The 27,536-nt window shown below is 42.5% G+C and overlaps 2 protein-coding genes across 4 annotated transcripts in view; one reads left to right on the forward strand and one right to left on the reverse strand.

Annotated features, from left to right (window-relative positions):
* Positions 1-24,323, forward strand: part of LOC135541420 (twist-related protein 2-like) — a 67,647-nt gene extending 43,324 nt beyond the window's left edge. Inside the window, exon 2 of the mRNA XM_064967656.1 lies at positions 23,023-24,323. The gene's annotated coding sequence lies outside the window, so the exon portion shown is untranslated. The remainder of the gene's footprint in view (positions 1-23,022) is intronic.
* An 842-nt stretch (positions 24,324-25,165) lies between these two features.
* Positions 25,166-27,536, reverse strand: part of LOC135541421 (histone deacetylase 7-like) — a 97,488-nt gene continuing 95,117 nt past the window's right edge. For all 3 annotated transcript variants that reach the window (XM_064967659.1, XM_064967658.1, XM_064967657.1), the window contains one exon: positions 25,166-27,285. In XM_064967659.1, coding sequence (XP_064823731.1) covers positions 27,240-27,285 — 46 coding nt within the window. In that variant the 3' untranslated portion in view covers positions 25,166-27,239. The remainder of the gene's footprint in view (positions 27,286-27,536) is intronic.

Here is a 27,536-nt window from a genome sequence, read left to right on the forward strand (position 1 = left end):
CAGAGTTCTGGGTTTGACATGTAGTGCATCACAGAGTTCTGGGTTTGACACGTAGTGCATCACAGAGTTCTGGGTTTGACACGTAGTGCATCACAGAGTTTCTGGGTTTGACACGTAGTGCATCACAGAGTTCTGGGTTTGACACGTAGTGCATCACAGAGTTCTGGGTTTGACATGTAGTGCATCACAGAGTTCTGGGTTTGACACGTAGTGCATCACAGAGTTCTGGGTTTGACATGTAGTGCATCACAGAGTTCTGGGTTTGACATGTAGTGCATCACAGAGTTCTGGGTTTGACACGTAGTGCATCACAGAGTTTGACATGTAGTGCATCACAGAGTTCTACTTTGGGTTTGACATGTAGTGCATCACAGAGTTCTGGGTTTGACATGTAGTGCATCACAGAGTTCTGGGTTTGACACGTAGTGCATCACAGAGTTCTGGGTTTGACACGTAGTGCATCACAGAGTTCTGGGTTTGACACGTTGCATCACAGAGTTCTGGGTTTGACAAGTAGTGCATCACAGAGTTCTGGGTTTGACATGTAGTGCATCACAGAGTTCTGGGTTTGACACGTAGTGCATCACAGAGTTCTGGGTTTGACATGTAGTGCATCACAGAGTTCTGGGTTTGACACAAAGTGCATCACAGAGTTCTGGGTTTGACATGTAGTGCATCACAGAGTTCTGGGTTTGACATGTAGTGCATCACAGAGTTCTATACTTTGGGTTTGACATGTAGTGCATCACAGAGTTCTGGATTTGACATGTAGTGCATCACAGAGTTCTGACTTTGGTTTGACATGTAGTGCATCACAGAGTTCTGGGTTTGACATGTAGTGCATCACAGAGTTCTATACTTTGGGTTTGACACGTAGTGCATCACAGAGTTCTGGGTTTGACATGTAGTGCATCACAGAGTTCTAGACTTCTGGGTTTGACACGTAGTGCATCACAGAGTTCTGGGTTTGACATGTAGTGCATCACAGAGTTCTATACTTTGGGTTTGACATGTAGTGCATCACAGAGTTCTGGGTTTGACAAGAAGTGCATCACAGAGTTCTGGCTTTGACATGTAGTGCATCACAGAGTTCTGGGTTTGACACGTAGTGCATCACAGAGTTCTGGGTTTGACATGTAGTGCATCACAGAGTTCTGGGTTTGACACGTAGTGCATCACAGAGTTCTGGGTTTGACACGTAGTGCATCACAGAGTTCTGGGTTTGACACGTAGTGCATCACAGAGTTCTGGGTTTGACACGTAGTGCATCACAGAGTTCTGGGTTTGACACGTAGTGCATCACAGAGTTCTGGGTTTGACACAAAGTGCATCACAGAGTTCTGGGTTTGACATGTAGTGCATCACAGAGTTCTGAGTTTGACATTTGCATCACAGAGTTCTATACTTTGGGTTTGACATGTAGTGCATCACAGAGTTCTAGATTTGACATGTAGTGCATCACAGAGTTCTATACTTTGGGTTTGACATGTAGTGCATCACAGAGTTCAGGGATTGACACGTAGTGCATCACAGAGTTCTGGGTTTGACATGTAGTGCATCACAGAGTTCTGGGTTTGACATGTAGTGCATCACAGAGTTCTTGGTTTGTCATGTAGTGCATCACAGAGTTCTGGGTTTGACATGTAGTGCATCACAGAGTTCTGGATTTGACATGTAGTGCATCACAGAGTTTGACATGTAGTGCATCACAGAGTTCTGTACTTTGGGTTTGACATGTAGTGCATCACAGAGTTCTGGGTTTGACATGTAGTGCATCACAGAGTTCTGGGTTTGACATGTAGTGCATCACAGAGTTCTGGGTTTGACATGTAGTGCATCACAGAGTTCTGGGTTTGACATGTAGTGCATCACAGAGTTCTGGGTTTGACACGTAGTGCATCACAGAGTTCTGGGTTTGACACGTAGTGCATCACAGAGTTCTGGGTTTGACACGTAGTGCATCACAGAGTTCTGGGTTTGACACGTAGTGCATCACAGAGTTCAGGGTTTGACATGTAGTGCATCACAGAGTTCAGGGTTTGACATGTAGTGCATCACAGAGTTCTGGGTTTGACATGTAGTGCATCACAGAGTTCTGTTTGACATGTAGTGCATCACAGAGTTCAGGGTTTGACTTTCAGGGTTTGACATGTAGTGCATCACAGAGTTCTGGGTTTGACATGTAGTGCATCACAGAGTTCTATACTTTGGGGTTGACATGTAGTGCATCACAGAGTTTTGGTTTTGACATGTAGTGCATCACAGAGTTCTATACTTTGGGATTGACATGTCGTTCATCTTCGAGTTCTATAGTATGGGTTTGACATGTAGTGCATAACAGAGTTCTGGAATTGACATGTAGTGCATCACAGAGTTCTATACTTTGGGTTTGACACGTAGTGCATCACAGAGTTCTGGATTTGACATGTAGAGCATCACAGAGTTCTAGACTTTGGGTTTGACACGTAGTGCATCACAGAGTTCTGGATTTGACATGTAGTGCATCACAGAGTTCTAGACTTTGGGTTTGACACGTAGTGCATCACAGAGTTCTGGATTTGACCTTGTAGTGCATCACAGAGTTCTATACTTTGGGTTTGACAAGTAGTGCAACACAGAGTTCTGGATTTGACACGTAGTGCATCACAGAGTTCTGGGTTTGACACGTAGTGCATCACAGAGTTCTGGGTTTGACACGTAGTGCATCACAGAGTTCCGTGTTTGACACAAAGTGCATCACAGAGTTCTGGGTTTGACACGTAGTGCATCACAGAGTTCTGGGTTTGACACGTAGTGCATCACAGAGTTCTGGGTTTGACACGAAGTGCATCACAGAGTTCTGGGTTTGACACATAGTGCATCACAGAGTTCTGGGTTTGACACGTAGTGCATCACAGAGTTCTGGTTTGACACAAAGTGCATCACAGAGTTCTGGGTTTGACACGTAGTGCATCACAGAGTTCCGTGTTTGACACAAAGTGCATCACAGAGTTCTGGGTTTGACATGTAGTGCATCACAGAGTTCTGAGTTTGACATGTAGTGCATCACAGAGTTCTATACTTTGGGTTTGACATGTAGTGCATCACAGAGTTCTAGATTTGACATGTAGTGCATCACAGAGTTCTATACTTTGGGTTTGACATGTAGTGCATCACAGAGTTCAGGGATTGACACGTAGTGCATCACAGAGTTCTGGGTTTGACATGTAGTGCATCACAGAGTTCTGGGTTTGACATGTAGTGCATCACAGAGTTCTGGATTTGACATGTAGTGCATCACAGAGTTCTATACTTTGGGTTTGACATGTAGTGCATCACAGAGTTCTGGATTTGACATGTAGTGCATCACAGAGTTCTGGGTTTGACACGTAGTGCATCACAGAGTTCTGGGTTTGACATGTAGTGCATCACAGAGTTCTGTACTTTGGGTTTGACACGTAGTGCATCACAGAGTTCTGGGTTTGACATGTAGTGCATCACAGAGTTCTGGGTTTGACAAGTTCACAGACATTTGACACGTAGTGCATCACAGAGTTCTGGGTTTGACACGTAGTGCATCACAGAGTTCTGGGTTTGACACGTAGTGCATCACAGAGTTCTGGGTTTGACACGTAGTGCATCACAGAGTTCTGGGTTTGACACGTAGTGCATCACAGAGTTCCGTGTTTGACATGTAGTGCATCACAGAGTTCTGGGTTTGACATGTAGTGCATCACAGAGTTCTGAGTTTGACATGTAGTGCATCACAGAGTTCTATACTTTGGGTTTGACATGTAGTGCATCACAGAGTTCTAGATTTGACATGTAGTGCATCACAGAGTTCTATACTTTGGGTTTGACATGTAGTGCATCACAGAGTTCAGGGATTGACACGTAGTGCATCACAGAGTTCTGGGTTTGACATGTAGTGCATCACAGAGTTCTTGGTTTGTCATGTAGTGCATCACAGAGTTCTGGATTTGACATGTAGTGCATCACAGAGTTCTGGGTTTGACATGTAGTGCATCACAGAGTTCTGGGTTTGACATGTAGTGCATCACAGAGTTCTGTACTTTGGGTTTGACACGTAGTGCATCACACTGTTCTGGGTTTGATATGTACTGCATCACAGAGTTCTGGGTTTGACAAGTAGTACATCACAGAGTTCAGGGTTTGACACGTAGTGCATCACAGAGTTCTGGGTTTGACATCACAGAGTTCTGTTTGCATCACAGAGTTCTGGGTTTGACATGTAGTGCATCACAGAGTTCTGGGTTTGACATGTAGTGCATCACAGAGTTCTTTGGGTTTGACATGTAGTGCATCACAGAGTTCTGGGTTTGACATGTAGTGCATCACAGAGTTCTGGGTTTGACATGTAGTGCATCACAGAGTTCTATACTTTGGGGTTGACATGTAGTGCATCACAGAGTTTTGGTTTTGACATGTAGTGCATCACAGAGTTCTATACTTTGGGATTGACATGTCGTTCATCTTCGAGTTCTATAGTATGGGTTTGACATGTAGTGCATAACAGAGTTCTGGAATTGACATGTAGTGCATCACAGAGTTCTATACTTTGGGTTTGACATGTAGTGCATCACAGAGTTCTGGATTTGACATGTAGTGCATCACAGAGTTCTATACTTTGGGTTTGACATGTAGTGCATCACAGAGTTCTATACTTTGGGTTTGACATGTAGTGCATAACAGAGTTCTGGGTTTGACACGTAGTGCATCACAGAGTTCTGGATTTGACATGTAGAGCATCACAGAGTTCTAGACTTTGGGTTTGACACGTAGTGCATCACAGAGTTCTGGATTTGACATGTAGTGCATCACAGAGTTCTAGACTTTGGGTTTGACACGTAGTGCATCACAGAGTTCTGGATTTGACCTTGTAGTGCATCACAGAGTTCTATACTTTGGGTTTGACAAGTAGTGCATCACAGAGTTCTGGGTTTGACACGTAGTGCATCACAGAGTTCTGGGTTTGACACGTAGTGCATCACAGAGTTCTGGGTTTGACACGTAGTGCATCACAGAGTTCTGGGTTTGACACAAAGTGCATCACAGAGTTCTGGGTTTGACACGTAGTGCATCACAGAGTTCTGGGTTTGACACGTAGTGCATCACAGAGTTCTGGGTTTGACACGTAGTGCATCACAGAGTTCTGGGTTTGACACGTAGTGCATCACAGAGTTCTGGGTTTGACACGTAGTGCATCACAGAGTTCTGGTTTGACACAAAGTGCATCACAGAGTTCTGGGTTTGACACGTAGTGCATCACAGAGTTCCGTGTTTGACACAAAGTGCATCACAGAGTTCTGGGTTTGACATGTAGTGCATCACAGAGTTCTATACTTTGGGTTTGACATGTAGTGCATCACAGAGTTCTAGATTTGACATGTAGTGCATCACAGAGTTCTATACTTTGGGTTTGACATGTAGTGCATCACAGAGTTCTGGGTTTGACATGTAGTGCATCACAGAGTTCTTGGTTTGTCATGTAGTGCATCACAGAGTTCTGGGTTTGACATGTAGTGCATCACAGAGTTCTATACTTTGGGTTTGACATGTAGTGCATCACAGAGTTCTGGGTTTGACATGTAGTGCATCACAGAGTTCTGGGTTTGACACGTAGTGCATCACAGAGTTCTGGGTTTGACATGTAGTGCATCACAGAGTTCTGTACTTTGGGTTTGACACGTAGTGCATCACACTGTTCTGGGTTTGATATGTACTGCATCACAGAGTTCTGGGTTTGACAAGTAGTGCATCACAGAGTTCAGGGTTTGACACGTAGTGCATCACAGAGTTCTGGGTTTGACACGTAGTGCATCACAGAGTTCTGGGTTTGACACGTAGTGCATCACAGAGTTCTGGGTTTGACACGTAGTGCATCACAGAGTTCTGGGTTTGACACGTAGTGCATCACAGAGTTCCGTGTTTGACACAAAGTGCATCACAGAGTTCTGGGTTTGACATGTAGTGCATCACAGAGTTCTGAGTTTGACATGTAGTGCATCACAGAGTTCTATACTTTGGGTTTGACATGTAGTGCATCACAGAGTTCTAGATTTGACATGTAGTGCATCACAGAGTTCTATACTTTGGGTTTGACATGTAGTGCATCACAGAGTTCACGTAGTGCATCACAGAGTTCTGGGTTTGACATGTAGTGCATCACAGAGTTCTTGGTTTGACATGTAGTGCATCACAGAGTTCTGTCACGTAGTGCATCACACTGTTCTGGGTTTGACATGTACTGCATCACAGAGTTCTGGGTTTGACATGTAGTGCATCACAGAGTTCAGGGTTTGACATGTAGTGCATCACAGAGTTCTGGGTTTGACACGTAGTGCATCACAGAGTTCTGGGTTTGACATGTAGTGCATCACAGAGTTCTGGGTTTGACATGTAGTGCATCACAGAGTTCTGGGTTTGACATGTAGTGCATCACAGAGTTCTATACTTTGGGGTTGACATGTAGTGCATCACAGAGTTTTGGTTTTGAAATGTAGTGCATCACAGAGTTCTATACTTTGGGATTGACATGTAGTGCATCACAGAGTTTTGGTTTTGACATGTAGTGCATCACAGAGTTCTATACTTTGGGATTGACATGTCGTGCATCTTCGACATAGTATGGGTTTGACATGTAGTGCATCACAGAGTTTTGGTTTTGACATGTAGAGCATCACAGAGTTCTATACTTTGGGTTTGACACGTAGTGCATCACAGAGTTCTGGGTTTGACACGTAGTGCATCACAGAGTTCTAGACTTTGGGTTTGACACGTAGTGCATCACAGAGTTCTGGAATTTGACACTGTAGTGCATCACAGAGTTCTATACTTTGGGTTTGACATGTAGTGCATCACAGAGTTTTGGTTTTGACATGTAGTGCATCACAGAGTTCTATACTTTGGGATTGACATGTCGTTTTCTATAGTATGGGTTTGACATGTAGTGCATAACAGAGTTCTGGATTTGACATGTAGAGCATCACAGAGTTCTAGACTTTGGGTTTGACACGTAGTGCATCACAGAGTTCTGGAATTGAACTTGTAGTGCATCACAGAGTTCTATACTTTGGGGTTGACACGTAGTGCATCACAGAGTTCTGGATTTGACATGTAGTGCATCACAGAGTTCTAGACTTTGGGTTTGACACGTAGTGCATCACAGAGTTCTGGATTTGACATGTAGTGCATCACAGAGTTCTATACTTTGGGTTTGACATGTAGTGCATCACAGAGTTCTGGATTTGACATGTAGTGCATCACAGAGTTCTGGGTTTGACATGTAGTGCATCACAGAGTTCTGGTTTTGACATGTAGTGCATCACAGAGTTCTGGGTTTGACACGTAGTGCATCACAGAGTTCCGTGTTTGACACAAAGTGCATCACAGAGTTCTGGGTTTGACATGTAGTGCATCACAGAGTTCTGAGTTTGACATGTAGTGCATCACAGAGTTCTATACTTTGGGTTTGACATGTAGTGCATCACAGAGTTCTAGATTTGACATGTAGTGCATCACAGAGTTCTATACTTTGGGTTTGACATGTAGTGCATCACAGAGTTCAGGGATTGACACGTAGTGCATCACAGAGTTCTGGGTTTGACATGTAGTGCATCACAGAGTTCTGGGTTTGACATGTAGTGCATCACAGAGTTCTGTACTTTGGGTTTGACACGTAGTGCATCACACTGTTCTGGGTTTGATATGTACTGCATCACAGAGTTCTGGGTTTGACAAGTAGTGCATCACAGAGTTCAGGGTTTGACATTTAGTGCATCACAGAGTTCTGGGTTTGACACGTAGTGCATCACAGAGTTCAGGGTTTGACAAGTAGTGCATCACAGAGTTCAGGGATTGACATGTAGTGCATCACAGAGTTCTGGGTTTGACATGTAGTGCATCACAGAGTTCTATACTTTGGGGTTGACATGTAGTGCATCACAGAGTTCTGGAATTGACATGTAGTGCATCACAGAGTACTATACTTTGGGGTTGACATGTAGTGCATCACAGAGTTTTGGTTTTGACATGTAGTGCATCACAGAGTTCTATACTTTGGGATTGACATGTAGTGCATCACAGAGTTCTGGGGTTTGACATGTAGTGCATAACAGAGTTCTGGAATTGACATGTAGTGCATCACAGAGTTCTATACTTTGGGTTTGACACGTAGTGCATCACAGAGTTCTGGATTTGACATGTAGAGCATCACAGAGTTCTAGACTTTGGGTTTGACACGTAGTGCATCACAGAGTTCTGGAATTGAACTTGTAGTGCATCACAGAGTTCTATACTTTGGGGTTGACATGTAGTGCATCACAGAGTTTTGGTTTTGACATGTAGTGCATCACAGAGTTCTATACTTTGGGATTGACATGTCGTTCATCTTCGAGTTCTATAGTATGGGTTTGACATGTAGTGCATAACAGAGTTCTGGATTTGACATGTAGTGCATCACAGAGTTCTAGACTTTGGGTTTGACACGTAGTGCATCACAGAGTTCTGGAATTGAACTTGTAGTGCATCACAGAGTTCTATACTTTGGGGTTGACACGTAGTGCATCACAGAGTTCTGGATTTGACATGTAGTGCATCACAGAGTTCTAGACTTTGGGTTTGACACGTAGTGCATCACAGAGTTCTGGATTTGACATGTAGTGCATCACAGAGTTCTATACTTTGGGTCTGACATGTAGTGCATCACAGAGTTCTGGATTTGACATTTCGTGCATCACAGAGTTCTATACATTGGGTTTGACATGTAGTGCATCACAGAGTTCTAGTTTTGACATGTAGTGCATCACAGAGTTCTAGTTTTGACATGTACTGCATCACAGTGTTCTGGATTTGATATGTACTGCATCACAGTGTTCTGGGTTTGACACGAAGTGCATCACAGAGTTCTGGGTTTGACTTGTAGTGCATCACAGAGTTCTGGGTTTGACATGTAGTGCATCACATAGTTCTGGGTTTGACACGTAGTGCATCACAGAGTTCTGGGTTTGACACCTAGTGCATCACAGAGTTCTGGGTTTGGCATGTAGTGCATGACAGAGTTCTGGGTTTGACACAAAGTGCATCACAGAGTTCTATACTTTGGGTTTGACACCTAGTGCATCGCAGAGTTCTGGGTTTGGCATGTAGTGCATGACAGAGTTCTGGGTTTGACACAAAGTGCATCACAGAGTTCTGTACTTTGGGTTTAACACGTAGTGCATCACACGTTTCTGGGTTTGATATGTACTGCATCACAGTGTTCTGGGTTTGATATGTACTGCATCACAGTGTTCTGGATTTGATAAGTACTGCATCACAGTGTTCTGTGTTTGACACGTAGTGCATCACAGAGTTCTGGGTTTGACACGAAGTGCATCACAGAGTTCTGGGTTTGACACGTAGTGCATCACAGAGTTCTGGGTTTGACACGTAGTGCATCACAGAGTTCTGGGTTTGACACGAAGTGCATCACAGAGTTCTGGGTTTGACACGTAGTGCATCACAGAGTTCTGGGTTTGACAAGTAGTGCATCACAGAGTTCTGGGTTTGACACGTAGTGCATCACAGAGTTCTGGGTTTGACACAAAGTGCATCACAGAGTTCTGGGTTTGACATGTAGTGCATCACAGAGTTCTGAGTTTGACATGTAGTGCATCACAGAGTTCTATACTTTGGGTTTGACATGTAGTGCATCACAGAGTTCTAGATTTGACATGTAGTGCATCACAGAGTTCTATACTTTGGGTTTGACATGTAGTGCATCACAGAGTTCAGGGATTGACACGTAGTGCATCACAGAGTTCTGGGTTTGACACGTAGTGCATCACAGAGTTCTGGGTTTGACACGTAGTGCATCACAGAGTTCCATACTTTGGGTTTGACATGTAGTGCATCACCGAGTTCTAGATTTGACATGTAGTGCATCACAGAGTTCTGGATTTGACATGTAGTGCATCACAGAGTTCTGGGTTTGACACGTAGTGCATCACAGAGTTCTGGGTTTGACACGTAGTGCATCACAGAGTTCTGGGTTTGACATGTAGTGCATCACAGAGTTCTATACTTTGGGATTGACATGTCGTGCATCTTCAGAGTTCTATAGGGTTTGACATGTAGTGCATCACAGAGTTCTGGATTTGACATGTAGAGCATCACAGAGTTCTAGACTTTGGGTTTGACACGTAGTGCATCACAGAGTTCTGGAATTGAACTTGTAGTGCATCACAGAGTTCTATACTTTGGGGTTGACACGTAGTGCATCACAGAGTTCTGGATTTGACATGTAGTGCATCACAGAGTTCTAGACTTTGGGTTTGACACGTAGTGCATCACAGAGTTCTGGATTTGACATGTAGTGCATCACAGAGTTCTATACTTTGGGTCTGACATGTAGTGCATCACAGAGTTCTGGATTTGACATTTCGTGCATCACAGAGTTCTATACATTGGGTTTGACATGTAGTGCATCACAGAGTTCTAGTTTTGACATGTAGTGCATCACAGAGTTCTAGTTTTGACACGTAGTGCATCACAGAGTTCTGGGATTTGATCACAGTGTTCTGGGTTTGACACGAAGTGCATCACAGAGTTCTGGGTTTGACTTGTGCATCACAGAGTTCTGGGTTTGACTGTAGTGGGGGTTTGACATGTAGTGCATCACAGAGTTCTGGGTTTGACACCTAGTGCATCACAGAGTTCTGGGTTTGACATGTAGTGCATCACAGAGTTCTGGGTTTGACACAAAGTGCATCACAGAGTTCTTTGGTTTGACACCTAGTATCGCAGTGCATCACAGAGTTCTGGGTTTGACATGTAGTGCATCACAGAGTTCTGTACTTTGGGTTTGACACGTAGTGCATCACACGATATGTTCTGGTTCTGTTTGATATGTACATCACAGTGTTCTGGATTTGATAAGTACTGCATCACAGAGTTCTGGGTTTGACACGTAGTGCATCACAGAGTTCTGGGTTTGACACGTGCATCACAGAGTTCTGGGTTTGACACGTAGTGCATCACAGAGTTCTGGGTTTGACACGTAGTGCATCACAGAGTTCTGGGTTTGACACGTAGTGCATCACAGAGTTCTGGGTTTGACACGTAGTGCATCACAGAGTTCTGGGTTTGACAAGTAGTGCATCACAGAGTTCTGGGTTTGACACGTAGTGCATCACAGAGTTCTGGGTTTGACACAAAGTGCATCACAGAGTTCTGGGTTTGACATGTAGTGCATCACAGAGTTCTGAGTTTGACATGTAGTGCATCACAGAGTTCTATACTTTGGGTTTGACATGTAGTGCATCACAGAGTTCTAGATTTGACATGTAGTGCATCACAGAGTTCAATACTTTGGGTTTGACATGTAGTGCATCACAGAGTTCAGGGATTGACACGTAGTGCATCACAGAGTTCTGGGTTTGACACGTAGTGCATCACAGAGTTCTGGGTTTGACACGTAGTGCATCACAGAGTTCCATACTTTGGGTTTGACATGTAGTGCATCACAGAGTTCTAGATTTGACATGTAGTGCATCACAGAGTTCTGGATTTGACATATAGTGCATCACAGAGTTCTGGGTTTGACACGTAGTGCATCACAGAGTTCTGGGTTTGACACGTAGTGCATCACAGAGTTCTGGGTTTGACACGTAGTGCATCACAGAGTTCTGGGTTTGACACGTAGTGCATCACAGAGTTCTGGGTTTGACACGTAGTGCATCACAGAGTTCCGTGTTTGACACAAAGTGCATCACAGAGTTCTGGGTTTGACATGTAGTGCATCACAGAGTTCTGAGTTTGACATGTAGTGCATCACCGAGTTCTAGATTTGACATGTAGTGCATCACAGAGTTCTAGATTTGACATGTAGTGCATCACAGAGTTCTGGATTTGACATGTAGTGCATCACAGAGTTCTGGGTTTGACACGTAGTGCATCACAGAGTTCTGTGTTTGACACGAAGTGCATCACAGAGTTCTGGGTTTGACACGTAGTGCATCACAGAGTTCTGGGTTTGACAAGTAGTGCATCACAGAGTTCTGGGTTTGACACGCAGTGCATCACAGAGTTCTGGGTTTGACACAAAGTGCATCACAGAGTTCTGGGTTTGACACGTAGTGCATCACTGAGTTCTGGGTTTGACACGTAGTGCATCACAGAGTTCTGGGTTTGACAAAGTGCATCACAGAGTTCTGGGTTTGACATGTAGTGCATCACAGAGTTCTGGGTTTGACACGTAGTGCATCACAGAGTTCTGGGTTTGACACGTAGTCATCAGAGTTCCGTGTTTGACACAAAGTGCATCACAGAGTTCTGGGTTTGACATGTAGTGCATCACAGAGTTCTGAGTTTGACATGTAGTGCATCACAGAGTTCTAGATTTGACACGTAGTGCATCACAGAGTTCTGGGTTTGACATGTGCATCACAGAGTTCCGTGTTTGACATGCATCACAGAGTTCTGGGTTTGACACGTAGTGCATCACAGAGTTCTGGGTTTGACATGTAGTGCATCACAGAGTTCTGGATTTGACATGTAGTGCATCACAGAGTTCTGGGTTTGACAAGTAGTGCATCACAGAGTTCTGGGTTTGACACGCAGTGCATCACAGAGTTCTGGGTTTGACACAAAGTGCATCACAGAGTTCTGGGTTTGACACGTAGTGCATCACAGAGTTCTGGGTTTGACACGTAGTGCATCACAGAGTTCTGGGTTTGACACGTAGTGCATCACAGAGTTCCGTGTTTGACACAAAGTGCATCACAGAGTTCTGGGTTTGACATGTAGTGCATCACAGAGTTCAGGGATTGACATGTAGTGCATCACAGAGTTCTGGGTTTGACACGTAGTGCATCACAGAGTTCTGGGTTTGACACGTAGTGCATCACAGAGTTCTGGGTTTGACACGTAGTGCATCACAGAGTTATGGGTTTGACAAGTAGTGCATCACAGAGTTCAGGGATTGACATGTAGTGCATCACAGAGTTCTGGGTTTGACATGTAGTGCATCACAGAGTTCTATACTTTGGGGTTGACATGTAGTGCATCACAGAGTTTTGGTTTTGAAATGTAGTGCATCACAGAGTTCTATACTTTGGGGTTGACATGTAGTGCATCACAGAGTTCTATACTTTGGGATTGACATGTCGTTCATCTTCGAGTTCTATAGTAAGGGTTTGACATGTAGTGCATAACAGAGTTCTGGAATTGACATGTAGTGCATCACAGAGTACTATACTTTGGGGTTGACATGTAGTGCATCACAGAGTTTTGGTTTTGACATGTAGTGCATCACAGAGTTCTATACTTTGGGATTGACATGTCGTTCATCTTCGAGTTCTATAGTATGGGTTTGACATGTAGTGCATAACAGAGTTCTGGAATTGACATGTAGTGCATCACAGAGTTCTATACTTTGGGTTTGACACGTAGTGCATCACAGAGTTCTGGATTTGACATGTAGAGCATCACAGAGTTCTAGACTTTGGGTTTGACACGTAGTGCATCACAGAGTTCTGGAATTGAACTTGTAGTGCATCACAGAGTTCTATACTTTGGGGTTGACACGTAGTGCATCACAGAGTTCTGGATTTGACCTTGTAGTGCATCACAGAGTTCTATACTTTGGGTTTGACAAGTAGTGCAACACAGAGTTCTGGATTTGACATGTAGTGCATCACAGAGTTCTAGACTTTGGGTTTGACACGTAGTGCATCACAGAGTTCTGGATTTGACCTAGTAGTGCAGCACAGAGTTCTATACTTTGGGTTTGACAAGTAGTGCATCACAGAGTTCTGGATTTGACATGTAGTGCATCACAGAGTTCTATACTTTGGGTTTGACATGTAGTGCATCACAGAGTTCTAGTTTTGACACGTAGTGCATCACAGAGTTCTAGTTTTGACATGTAGTGCATCACAGAGTTCTAGTTTTGACATGTACTGCATCACAGTGTTCTGGATTTGATATGTACTGCATCACAGTGTTCTGGGTTTGACACGAAGTGCATCACAGAGTTCTGGGTTTGACTTGTAGTGCATCACAGAGTTCTGGGTTTGACATGTAGTGCATCACATAGTTCTGGGTTTGACACGTAGTGCATCACAGAGTTCTGGGTTTGACACCTAGTGCATCACAGAGTTCTGGGTTTGGCATGTAGTGCATGACAGAGTTCTGGGTTTGACACAAAGTGCATCACAGAGTTCTAAACTTTGGGTTTGACACCTAGTGCATCACAGAGTTCTGGGTTTGGCATGTAGTGCATGACAGAGTTCTGGGTTTGACACAAAGTGCATCACAGAGTTCTGTACTTTGGGTTTGACACGTAGTGCATCACACGGTTCTGGGTTTGATATGTACTGCATCACAGTGTTCTGGGTTTGAGTGTACATCACAGTGTTCTGGAGTTGATAAGTACTGCATCACAGTGTTCTGTGTTTGACACGTAGTGCATCACAGAGTTCTGGGTTTGACACGAAATGCATCACAGAGTTCTGGGTTTGACACGTAGTGCATCACAGAGTTCTGGGTTTGACACGAAGTGCATCACAGAGTTCTGGGTTTGACACGTAGTGCATCACAGAGTTCTGGGTTTGACACGTAGTGCATCACAGAGTTCTGGGTTTGACACGTAGTGCATCACAGAGTTCTGGGTTTGACAAGTAGTGCATCACAGAGTTCTGGGTTTGACACGTAGTGCATCACAGAGTTCTGGGTTTGACACAAAGTGCATCACAGAGTTCTGGGTTTGACACGTAGTGCATCACAGAGTTCTGGGTTTGACACGTAGTGCATCACAGAGTTCTGGGTTTGACACGTAGTGCATCACAGAGTTCTGAGTTTGACATGTAGTGCATCACAGAGTTCTATAATTTGGGTTTGACATGTAGTGCATCACAGAGTTCTAGATTTGACATGTAGTGCATCACAGAGTTCTATACTTTGGGTTTGACATGTAGTGCATCACAGAGTTCAGGGATTGACACGTAGTGCATCACAGAGTTCTGGGTTTGACACGTAGTGCATCACAGAGTTCTGGGTTTGACACGTAGTGCATCACAGAGTTCTGGGTTTGATACAAAGTGCATCACAGAGTTCTGGGTTTGACACGTAGTGCATCACAGAGTTCTGGGTTTGACACGTAGTGCATCACAGAGTTCTGGGTTTGACACGTAGTGCATCACAGAGTTCCGTGTTTGACACAAAGTGCATCACAGAGTTCTGGGTTTGACATGTAGTGCATCACAGAGTTCTGAGTTTGACATGTAGTGCATCACAGAGTTCCATACTTTGGGTTTGACATGTAGTGCATCACAGAGTTCTAGATTTGACATGTAGTGCATCACAGAGTTCTAGATTTGACATGTAGTGCATCACAGAGTTCTGGATTTGACATGTAGTGCATCACAGAGTTCTGGGTTTGACACGTAGTGCATCACAGAGTTCTGGGTTTGACACGTAGTGCATCACAGAGTTCTGGGTTTGACACGTAGTGCATCACAGAGTTCTGGATTTTGACACGTAGTGCATCACAGAGTTCTGGGTTTGACAAGTAGTGCATCACAGAGTTCTGGGTTTGACACGTAGTGCATCACAGAGTTCTGGGTTTGACACAAAGTGCATCACAGAGTTCTACAAAGTGCATCACAGAGTTCTGGGTTTGACATGTAGTGCATCACAGAGTTCTGAGTTTGACATGTAGTGCATCACAGAGTTCCATACTTTGGGTTTGACATGTAGTGCATCACAGAGTTCTAGATTTGACATGGAGTGCATCACAGAGTTCTATACTTTGGGTTTGACATGTAGTGCATCGCAGAGTTCTGAGTTTGACACGCAGTGCATCACAGAGTTCTGGGTTTGACACAAAGTGCATCACAGAGTTCCGTGTTTGACACAAAGTGCATCACAGAGTTCTGGGTTTGACATGTAGTGCATCACAGAGTTCTGAGTTTGACATGTAGTGCATCACAGAGTTCTATACTTTGGGTTTGACATGTAGTGCATCACAGAGTTCTGGGTTTGACATGTAGTGCATCACAGAGTTCTTGGTTTGACATGTAGTGCATCACAGAGTTCTGGGTTTGACATGTAGTGCATCACAGAGTTCTGGATTTGACATGTAGTGCATCACAGAGTTCTATACTTTGGGTTTGACATGTAGTGCATCACAGAGTTCTGGGTTTGTCATGTAGTGCATCACAGAGTTCTGGGTTTGTCATGTAATGCATCACAGAGTTCTGGATTTGACATGTAGTGCATCACAGAGTTCTGGGTTTGACATGTAGTGCATCACAGAGTTCTTGGTTTGACATGTAGTGCATCACAGAGTTCTGGGTTTGTCATGTAGTGCATCACAGAGTTCTGGATTTGACATGTAGTGCATCACAGAGTTCTATACTTTGGGTTTGACATGTAGTGCATCACAGAGTTCTGGGTTTGTCATGTAGTGCATCACAGAGTTCTGGATTTGACACTTAGTGCATCACTGAGTTCTGGGTTTGACACATAGTGCATCACAGAGTTCTGGGTTTGACACGTAGTGCATCACAGAGTTCCGTGTTTGACACAAAGTGCATCACAGAGTTCTGGGTTTGACATGTAGTGCATCACAGAGTTCTATACTTTGGGTTTGACATGTAGTGCATCACAGAGTTCTAGATTTGACATGTAGTGCATCACAGAGTTCTATACTTTGGGTTTGACATGTAGTGCATCACAGAGTTCAGGGATTGACACGTAGTGCATCACAGAGTTCTGGGTTTGACACGTAGTGCATCACAGAGTTCTGGGTTTGACATGTAGTGCATCACAGAGTTCTGGGTTTGACACGTAGTGCATCACAGAGTTCTGGGTTTGACACGTAGTGCATCACAGAGTTCTGGGTTTGACATGTAGTGCATCACAGAGTTCTGTGTTTGACACAAAGTGCATCACAGAGTTCTGGGTTTGACATGTAGTGCATCACAGAGTTCTGGGTTTGACATGTAGTGCATCACAGAGTTCTATATTTTGGGTTTGACATGTAGTGCATCACAGAGTTCTGGGTTTGACATGTAGTGCATCACAGAGTTCTGGGTTTGTCATGTAGTGCATCACAGAGTTCTGGATTTGACATGTAGTGCATCACAGAGTTCTGGGTTTGACATGTAGTGCATCACAGAGTTCTTGGTTTGACATGTAGTGCATCACAGAGTTCTGGGTTTGACATGTAGTGCATCACAGAGTTCTGGATTTGACATGTAGTGCATCACAGAGTTCTATACTTTGGGTTTGACATGTAGTGCATCACAGAGTTCTGGGTTTGACATGTAGTGCATCACAGAGTTCTGGATTTGACATGTAGTGCATCACAGAGTTCTGGGTTTGACATGTAGTGCATCACAGAGTTCTGGATTTGACATGTCGTGCATCACAGAGTTCTGGATTTGACATGTAGTGCATCACAGAGTTCTGGGTTTGACACGTAGTGCATCACAGAGTTCTGGGTTTGACATGTACAGAGTTCTGGGTTTGACACGTAGTGCATCACAGAGTTCTTGGTTTGACATGTAGTGCATCACAGAGTTCTGGGTTTGTCATGTAGTGCATCACAGAGTTCTGGATTTGACACTTAGTGCATCACTGAGTTCTGGGTTTGACACATAGTGCATCACAGAGTTCTGGGTTTGACACGTAGTGCATCACAGAGTTCCGTGTTTGACACAAAGTGCATCACAGAGTTCTGGGTTTGACATGTAGTGCATCACAGAGTTCTGAGTTTGACATGTAGTGCATCACAGAGTTCTATACTTTGGGTTTGACATGTAGTGCATCACAGAGTTCTAGATTTGACATGTAGTGCATCACAGAGTTCTATACTTTGGGTTTGACATGTAGTGCATCACAGAGTTCTATTGACACGTAGTGCATCACAGAGTTCTGGGTTTGACACGTAGTGCATCACAGAGTTCTGGGTTTGACATGTAGTGCATCACAGAGTTCTGGGTTTGACACAAAGTGCATCTTCTGGGTTTGACACGTAGTGCATCACAGAGTTCTGGGTTTGACACGTAGTGCATCACAGAGTTCTGGGTTTGACACGTAGTGCATCACAGAGTTCCGTGTTTGACACAAAGTGCATCACAGAGTTCTGGGTTTGACATGTAGTGCATCACAGAGTTCTGGGTTTGACATGTAGTGCATCACAGAGTTCTATACTTTGGGTTTGACATGTAGTGCATCACAGAGTTCTATACTTTGGGTTTGACATGTAGTGCATCACAGAGTTCTGGTTTTGACATGTAGTGCATCACAGAGTTCTTGGTTTGACATGTAGTGCATCACAGGTTCTGGTTTGACATGTAGTGCATCACAGAGTTCTGGGTTTGACATGTAGTGCATCACAGAGTTCTGGATTTGTCATGTAGTGCATCACAGAGTTCTGGATTTGACATGTAGTGCATCACAGAGTTCTATACTTTGGGTTTGACATGTAGTGCATCACAGAGTTCTGGGTTTGACATGTTGTGCATCACAGAGTTCTGGATTTGACATGTAGTGCATCACAGAGTTCTATACTTTGGGTTTGACATGTAGTGCATCACAGAGTTCTGGATTTGACATGTAGTGCATCACAGAGTTCTGGGTTTGACATGTAGTGCATCACAGAGTTCTGGATTTGACATGTAGTGCATCACAGAGTTCTGGATTTGACATGTCGTGCATCACAGATTTCTGGATTTGACACGTAGTGCATCGCAGAGTTCTGGATTTGACATGTCGTGCATCACAGAGTTCTGGGTTTGACACGTAGTGCATCACAGAGTTCTGGGTTTGACACGTAGTGCATCACATAGTTCTGGATTTGACATGTAGTGCATCACAGAGTTCTGGGTTTGACACGTAGTGCATCACAGAGTTCTAGGTTTGACACGTAGTGCAACACAGAGTTCAGGGTTTGACATGTAGTGATCACAGAGTTCAGGGTTTGACATGTAGTGCATCACAGAGTTCTGGGTTTGACACGTAGTGCATCACAGAGTTCTGGATTTGACCTTGTAGTGCATCACAGAGTTCTATACTTTGGGGTTGACACGTAGTGCATCACAGAGTTCTGGATTTGACATGTAGTGCATCACAGAGTTCTAGACTTTGGGTTTGACACGTAGTTTATCACAGAGTTCTGGATTTGACCTTGTAGTGCATCACAGAGTTCTATACTTTGGGTTTGACAAGTAGTGCATCACAGAGTTCTGGATTTGACATGGAGTGCATCACAGAGTTCTATACTTTGGGTTTGACACGTAGTGCATCACAGAGTTCTGGATTTGACATGTTGTGCATCACAGAGTTCTGGGTTTGACACGAAGTGCATCACAGAGTTTTGGTTTTGACATGTAGTGCATCACAGAGTTTTGGTTTTGACATGTAGTGCATCACATAGTTCTATACTTTGGGATTGACATGTCGTTCATCTTCAAGTTCTATAGTATGGGTTTGACATGTAGTGCATCACAGAGTTCTGGATTTGACATGTAGTGCATCACAGAGTTCTATACTTTGGGTTTGACATGAAGTGCATCACAGAGTTCTGGATTTGACCTTGTAGTGCATCACAGAGTTCTATACTTTGGGTTTGACACGTAGTGCATCACAGAGTTCTGGATTTGACATGTAGAGCATCACAGAGTACTAGACTTTGGGTTTGACACGCAGTGCATCACAGAGTTCTGGATTTGACCTTGTAGTGCATCACAGAGTTCTATACTTTGGGTTTGACAAGTAGTACATCACAGAGTTCTGGAATTGACATGTAGTGCATCACAGAGTTCTATACTTTGGGTTTGACACGTAGTGCATCACAGAGTTCTGGATTTGACATATAGTGCATCACAGAGTTCTGGATTTGACATGTAGTGCATCACAGAGTTCTATACTTTGGGTTTGACACGTAGTGCATCACAGAGTTCTGGATTTGACCTTGTAGTGCATCACAGAGTTCTATACTTTGGGTTTGACAAGTAGTACATCACAGAGTTCTGGATTTGACATGGAGTGCATCACAGAGTTCTATACTTTGGGTTTGACACGTAGTGCATCACAGAGTTCTGGATTTGACATATAGTGCATCACAGAGTTCTGGGTTTGACACATAGTGCATGACAGAGTTCAGGGTTTGGCATGTAGTGCATCACAGAGTTCTTCGACATGTAGTGCATCACAGAGTTCTGGGTTTGACACGTAGTGCATCACAGAGTTTTGGGTTTGACATGTTGTGCATCACAGAGTTCTGGGTTTGACACGAAGTGCATCAAAGAGTTCTGGGTTTGACATATAGTGCATCACAGAGTTCTGGATTTGACATGTAGTGCATCACAGAGTTCTGGGTTTGACACATCACAGAGTTCTGGGTTTGACACGTAGTGCATCACAGAGTTCTGGATTTGACATGTCGTGCATCACAGTGTTCTATACTTTGGGTTTGACACTTAGTGCATCACAGAGTTCTGGATTTGACCTTGTAGTGCATCACAGAGTTCTATACTATGGGTTTGACAAGTAGTACATCACAGAGTTCTGGATTTGACATGGAGTGCATCACAGAGTTCTATACTTTGGGTTTGACACGTAGTGCATCACAGAGTTCTGGATTTGACATATAGTGCATCACAGAGTTCTGGGTTTGACACATAGTGCATGACAGAGTTCAGGGTTTGGCATGTAGTGCATCACAGAGTTCAGGGTTCGACATGTAGTGCATCACAGAGTTCTGGGTTTGACACGTAGTGCATCACAGAGTTCTGGGTTTGACATGTCGTGCATCACAGAGTTCTGGGTTTGACACGAAGTGCATCACAGAGTTCTGGGTTTGACACGTAGTGCATCACATAGTTCTTGATTTGACATGTAGTGCATCACAGAGTTCTGGGTTTGACACGTAGTGCATCACAGAGTTCTGGGTTTGACACGTAGTGCATCACAGAGTTCAGGGTTTGACATGTAGTGCATCACAGAGTTCTGGGTTTGACACGTAGTGCATCACAGAGTTCTGTGTTTGACACGTAGTGCATCACAGAGTTCTGGATTTGACACGTAGTGCATCACAGAGTTCTGGGTTTGACATGTAGTGCATCACAGAGTTCTATACTTTGGGATTGACATGTCGTTCATCTTCGAGTTCTATAGTATGGGTTTGACATGTAGTGCATCACAGAGTTCTGGATTTGACACGTTGTACAAGAGCAGTTCACTGACCAACATGGGAGGGTGTAGAAACTATATAGTCCATATAAAGATGTTGGTCTAATGCAAACGAGATGTATGACATTGCTCTTTATTTTTTTATTTGTTATTTTATTTAACCTTTAACTAGACAAGGTAAGAACAAATTCTTATTTTCAATCACGGCTCTTCCTCCATTATCGTTATCAATTCAGTGTTCCAGTTCACATCAGACAATAAGAAAAGAAAACTATGTAAAATATCTATACTGAACAAATATATAAATACAACATGCAATGAGTTACAGTTCATATAAGGAAATCAAGTCAATTTAAATAAATGTATTCGGCCCTAATCTTGGGATTTCACAGGGGCACAGCCACTGGGGTGTTAGACCCAGCCAATCAGAATGAGTTTTTCCCCACAATAGGGCTTTATCACAGACAGAAATACTCCTCAGTTTCATCAGCTGTCCGGATGGCTGGTCTCAGACGATTCCGCAGGTGAAGAAGCCAGATATGGAGGTCCTGGGCTGACATGGTTGGACGTACTGCCAAATTCTCTAAAACAAAATTAGACGATAGTAGAGAAATTAACATTAAATTCTCCCCCAACAGCTCTGGTGGACATTCCTACAGTCAGCATGCCAATTGCACCCTCCCTCAAAACTTGTTTATTCATCTTCTTGATGTGCCACACCTGTCAGGTGGATGGATTATCTTGGCAAAGGAGAAATACTCACTAACAGGGATATAAAAAAATTGTACACAAAATTTGAGAGAAATAAGCTTTCTTTGTGCGTATGGAACATTTCTGGGATCTTTAATTTCAGATAATGAAACATGTGACCAACACTTTACATGTTGCGTTTATATTTATCTATGTGTTAAAGGGATAGTTCAGAGAAGTTACATATTTAGAGAGGAAACACATATCTAAGCATGTAATATCACTGAACTATCCCTAACATGAGTAGGCTTCTGTCTCAGAAATCTTACAGATGAGGTCAATGAAGACTAAAATGCTATGCTCCTATCCTGTGTGTGTGTGTGTGTGTGTGTGTGTGTGTGCGTGCGTGCGTGTGTGTGCGTGCGTGCGTGCGTGTGCGTGCGTGCGTGTGTATGCGTGTGCGCGACCTAGTACTGTATCAGTTGCGTCTTTGTAAATCAACCGCACTTATATTTTCATTTTGCTAGAGAGAGAGAGAGAGAGATTAACAAATGCCAAGGAGGCTCTACCCAAATCCAGTCAGTAGGAGGGGATCTACTTTACTTTAGTCCAAAGTGACGCTAAGATCACAACTTGTTATTCGCTGCTGTAGCATACCCCCGTTTGGTATACGAGAAAGCAACAAATTCCTGGCAATTTGTGTATTATGGTGTAGTCACAGGACACCCACAACACACATGCTAACTGGATAGCTTTCTCTCTCTTTTTCTCTCTCTCTCTCTCTCTCTCTCTCTCTCTCTCTCTCTCTCTCTCTCTCTCTCTTCTGTTTCTCAGCATGGAAAGCTACACTGTAATTACAGACAATTGAGATAGCTCCAGATGAAATATTTGCTTGTTAAACAGGAGAAAGAGCAGAGGTTAAGCACTGTGGGCTTTGTTCAACACTGTGTGAGAGGAATTAGCTTTGTTTCCTGGTTTATGTGTTTGTTTGGGAAAACGACTTGCACACACTACACATTAGCGACTTTTATATATATATATATATTATTTTCCTATATTGACAAAAATATGCACATGAATGTCTCTTCAATGAACAAACTAAAACATGTGTTACTTGCATCAGGTCACTATTTCTTTTATTTCTCCTTTTAGGACAGACATGTAACGAATGGACTCCTCTTTACATCTAAAAAGGTCTGTCGTGTCCATCCTCCCCTGCATACCCCATCTCTCCTTCTTCGGAAGCCCTGGCCCACAGACATGGGCATTGGAGCGAACACAGGCATTGGTTTAAGGACAGATATCCAGTCGACTCTCCTTTTGCAGCCTGACAGACAGACAGACCGTTTTATAATGCTCTATTACAGTACGTGACTGTCACTGAGGCATGACGAAGATCCTCAATTTATACGCCACTTCAAAGACTCCACAGAGGAAGATTCTTTGACAACTGAGATGACTTACGCTCATGATAATTACAATAATGGCCATAATAATGAAGCCAAAGGGATGGATAGCTGGTGGTCCCAGCCCAATGAATGTTTACAGCAAAGATGCTAATAAGCTAATAATTGTAGGCTCTTCCACCTCCATTTGTTGGGTAGGAAAAGTCCCAGAAGCCTGCCATGTTTCCAACAGTTATATAAATGTATCTGCTTGATTTGTCTGTTGCCTGTGTTCATGTATTTCTCTGTTTGCATTATGTCCCTTCACAGCGAGTGGACTTAGCATGTGCAGAAGCTCATTGCTTATTCATAAAGGTTACATTTGACATTACAATGACTTTATATCAGAGTAAGTAATAAGCGATAATCTTTGCTGGCTCCCTACAACACATGAGTACAGTAGTACACACAGTTTTGTAGCATGCACAGACTATGGTTAGATTAGACATAGGTTTAGTGGAATCTATCCACTAAGGTCTGTGATAGATTAAGTGTGAAAACTTAACATGCTAAATAACTACGTGGTAATACAGTAGGATCAGAGTAACATATTACATATTCTTTGGACACTCTTAACTAAAGTAAAGATACAATTAGGAGTGACATTGTACATTGTTGTATATACAAGTAACATTGTACTTATAGTTTTAAGTACCATTGTACTTATAGTTTTAAGTAGCAGTGTAGTACTTTTAAATGAAAGATAAAAATATAGTTTGAATATTGTAAGTTTAGTAATTCATTGGAATTTCTCTTTAAGATACTTTTAAGGAAATACTGCAATATGCTATCAGTAATTTGAGAGTGTAATGAAAATTGTAAACTGTACTTTTTTTACAATGTGATAAATTCAGATGTTGTTGCTCCTGGGTAATGGTAGGTAGTGGGAATATCTGATATACTGTCTCCAGAAAATGTAGTTGGTTAATATGTTTTATCCTCGTGCTCAGATGTAGTTCTTTTGGCAGATTGTTTGTCACCAGCGTTTCATTACATTATTCATTAGCTCCTGTGGATAATAATAAAAACAGTTTTGGTAAAATACCACTGAACGTCTGATCAGGACCATTTTCAAAGACACTTTCCATCTTTCTGTCTCGAAGCAACTCTTCTAACCCTCTGCACACAATGACAGAGAGCACATTATAACAGAGTACATTATGTATAACAGAGTACATTGGAAGACAAGACAATGTCTTATATAACAAATAAGTGAAGTGCAATACCTTTTGTATCAATGCAAGGCAGGAACCAAGATTTGTGTCAAACTGTGTTACATTACCAAGTCATGCGTTTTTATATTCCCAAAATAGCTGAGTGCTTGGTGTAAGGGCAACATTAAATACAAATAATGGACAATATTTAAAGGGATAAAAAATATATAAACTTCAGGAAAAATGTATGCTGAGAAATCTGTTTTCCTCAATAAAAGGGAAATAGAGTTAAGTGTTCTCAAAAGTACTTAATTAAAGCAGAAATAAACCTAAACCAGGATAAAATATAACACAGAACCCTTCTGAAAGAAAATGAATAATAAATGGTGGCCATTTTGTTCCACATAATCATAGACAAATGTATTGTTTCATTATCAATAATCACCTTTTCACCATGTCAATGTCAAATACCATATACCTCTTGCAGGGTCTTGTCATGTAAAGTATTGGTTCTATAATGTATATTATAAAGCACCAAAAAGTACTGGAACAATACAACATTATAGTACAAATTAATCTGTAGCACTGTGAGATAAATGTTTTTTTAACACGATACATAAGCAAGGCACTGCTATAACATTAAATGGGTAACAAATAAATAATTATTTAATGGAAAGTGCTAATAAGAAATGTAAGCAGTTTTTTAATCCATATTTTTTAATATTAAGAACAAAAACCTCTGCTTAAATACAAATACAATCAGGAATTCACAAAAGTCTTTGAAGTTATGTCCAGAGGCCATACCACTTTACGAATGGGATGCTGTTCACAGAAGGCTTTTAACTTTTGTCTTCTCTCAACCTGTGCTCAATTGTTCTACATACTATAGTCAGTTAGCTTAACAAGCTGACTCCAACAACTAAGTGCTAATTTCAAACGTTATATGCTAACTGCAGTATGATCCAGGAACAAAAATACCTGACTGTTTTTTGTAAATCGAGTGGTAGATAATCTGATATGAACAAATCCTTGTTCACTTGTCTTTCATAGTAGAAAACTAAGCATAAAAAAAATATACAGCCTATCAAAGATAGAAAATACAACAGGCATGTCAATAAATCCACATGTTAAAAAACTGGTCTTTGTGAAATCACAACAGAACAACAATAAAAAAAAGGCATTGTCAGAGTGGAATAGACATATAAAAAATGTGTAATTTTACTAAAACACAATCCCAACATTTAAGACATTGTAAGTGCATTTGTGTTGAGTCCTGTGAAGTCAACAGACAGATTTTAAGTGCCAGTCAGAGTTTAGGACTGAAGTCAGTTCAGCTGTTTTATTCATCTGCCTTGAACCCAGCAACATTAGTTGTATTTTACCTTCATTACGTTGAAATACCCTGCTGACAACATGTAAATGCAGTGATTTACATACACATGCATAAACACTTTGTGAGTGGCCGAGCGTAGCGTAGGACCGTATGGCGGTGTGTGTGTCCTCGCCTGAAACACCTCTGGAACGTTTAATCTGACTCCTCTCTCACTAACAAGTGGTTCCCTGAGTTGTCACAGTGAGTCATTGGATTCATTTCCTAATAAATGTTATCATTAGAATGACAAAGAATGAGGATGCCATCAACTTGAGATATAAATGATACCTTTTCATATTTTCCTTAAGTGCTGTCTGAGAGGGAGTCTTACACCCCACTTTTGCATTGGAAGAACAACAACTAGAACATCTCTGAATCACAGGGTTCTAGGCCTTCTCTATTTACTACTTAAAAAACATGACCATTATGTATTGACATTTGATATACAATAAGCAATAAATCAAACTTACAATATTTAAATCAGCTTAAAAACATGAGTATGATAATTTACATGTTTTATTGTCAATCCCAGGTCCATTCTGTCATTCTCTCTTTGGTTCACATTACAAAATACACAGTGCAAAAAAAGTCAGAACAAAATTCCCAGTCTTCTTTCTTTTTCTTCATTTTGTTGGCGTGACATAAATTCAAATGACATGATCAATAAGAGATAAGTGTCCCCCCGGTGACGTCTGTTCTCCTTCATAGTAACTTCTGTGGGGCCGAGGGACTACTTCTGTGTGGGTCGGTTCTGTCGGCCTGGCGATGTGCAGCGGTAACCTGTGACCGAAGGCTAAACAAGAAGCTCACTTCCCCAGAGAGACTCTGCTTACAGCCAGTCATGTAGCTGGTCTTTGTCAAGTCACTTCATGCTACAAGTCAAGTCTCAACCCCTCCCCCCCGGTGGTGTTTATAATGGTATATCTTTCCCCCTCCAGTTTATGCTCAGGTCTGCTACTCCTCTCCTTCTGTGTTCTCACCGTTCACAATGTTACACACGAGAGAGGCATGCAGAGGCATGTCATGAAGACAGTGTTCATTCTCCTCTCTCTTGGTCCTCCTGTACCCTGTTAATGGGATGTGTTATCAGTGTGCGGTTGAGATGCGGTCGAATCAAGCGAGTGGTTGTAGTAAGGCCAGTAGAACTGTGTTCTGATGAGGTGTAAGAGTGTGTGAGGCGGAAGCTACTCAGTTTGCCTAAAGTGGTCAGGATATGGTCTGTACAGTGTCAACTGGAGACAGTGGATGCTGGTCAAGTGAAGCAGGGCTGAGTGGATCACTGTGTGTGTGTGTGTGTGTGTGTGTGTGTGTGTGTGTGTGTGTGTGTGTGTGTGTGTGTGTGTGTGTGTGTGTGTGTGTGTGTGTGTGTGTGTTAGGTTTGTCGGAAAGTGCACTTGTCTACATGGAGTCTCTGTCCCCCTCCATAAGTTCATCTGGTTGTGTCCTGAATAGGAGGGAGAGAAGGGAATTGTATAGCATTTTAATATATAACCTGTTGTAGTATTACAGCAGTATAAAACTAAGGGAGATTCCTAGTCAATTGTACAACTGAATGTATTCAACTGAAATGTGTCTTCCGCATTTAAACCAACCCCTCTGTATCATAGAGGTGGGCTGCCTTAATTGACCTCCACATCATCGGCACCCAGGGAATTACACCATCATATATATATATATATATATATATATATATAT

The sequence above is a fragment of the Oncorhynchus masou genome, chromosome 6 (assembly GCF_036934945.1).
Source record: "Oncorhynchus masou masou isolate Uvic2021 chromosome 6, UVic_Omas_1.1, whole genome shotgun sequence".
Lineage (NCBI taxonomy): Eukaryota > Metazoa > Chordata > Actinopteri > Salmoniformes > Salmonidae > Oncorhynchus > Oncorhynchus masou.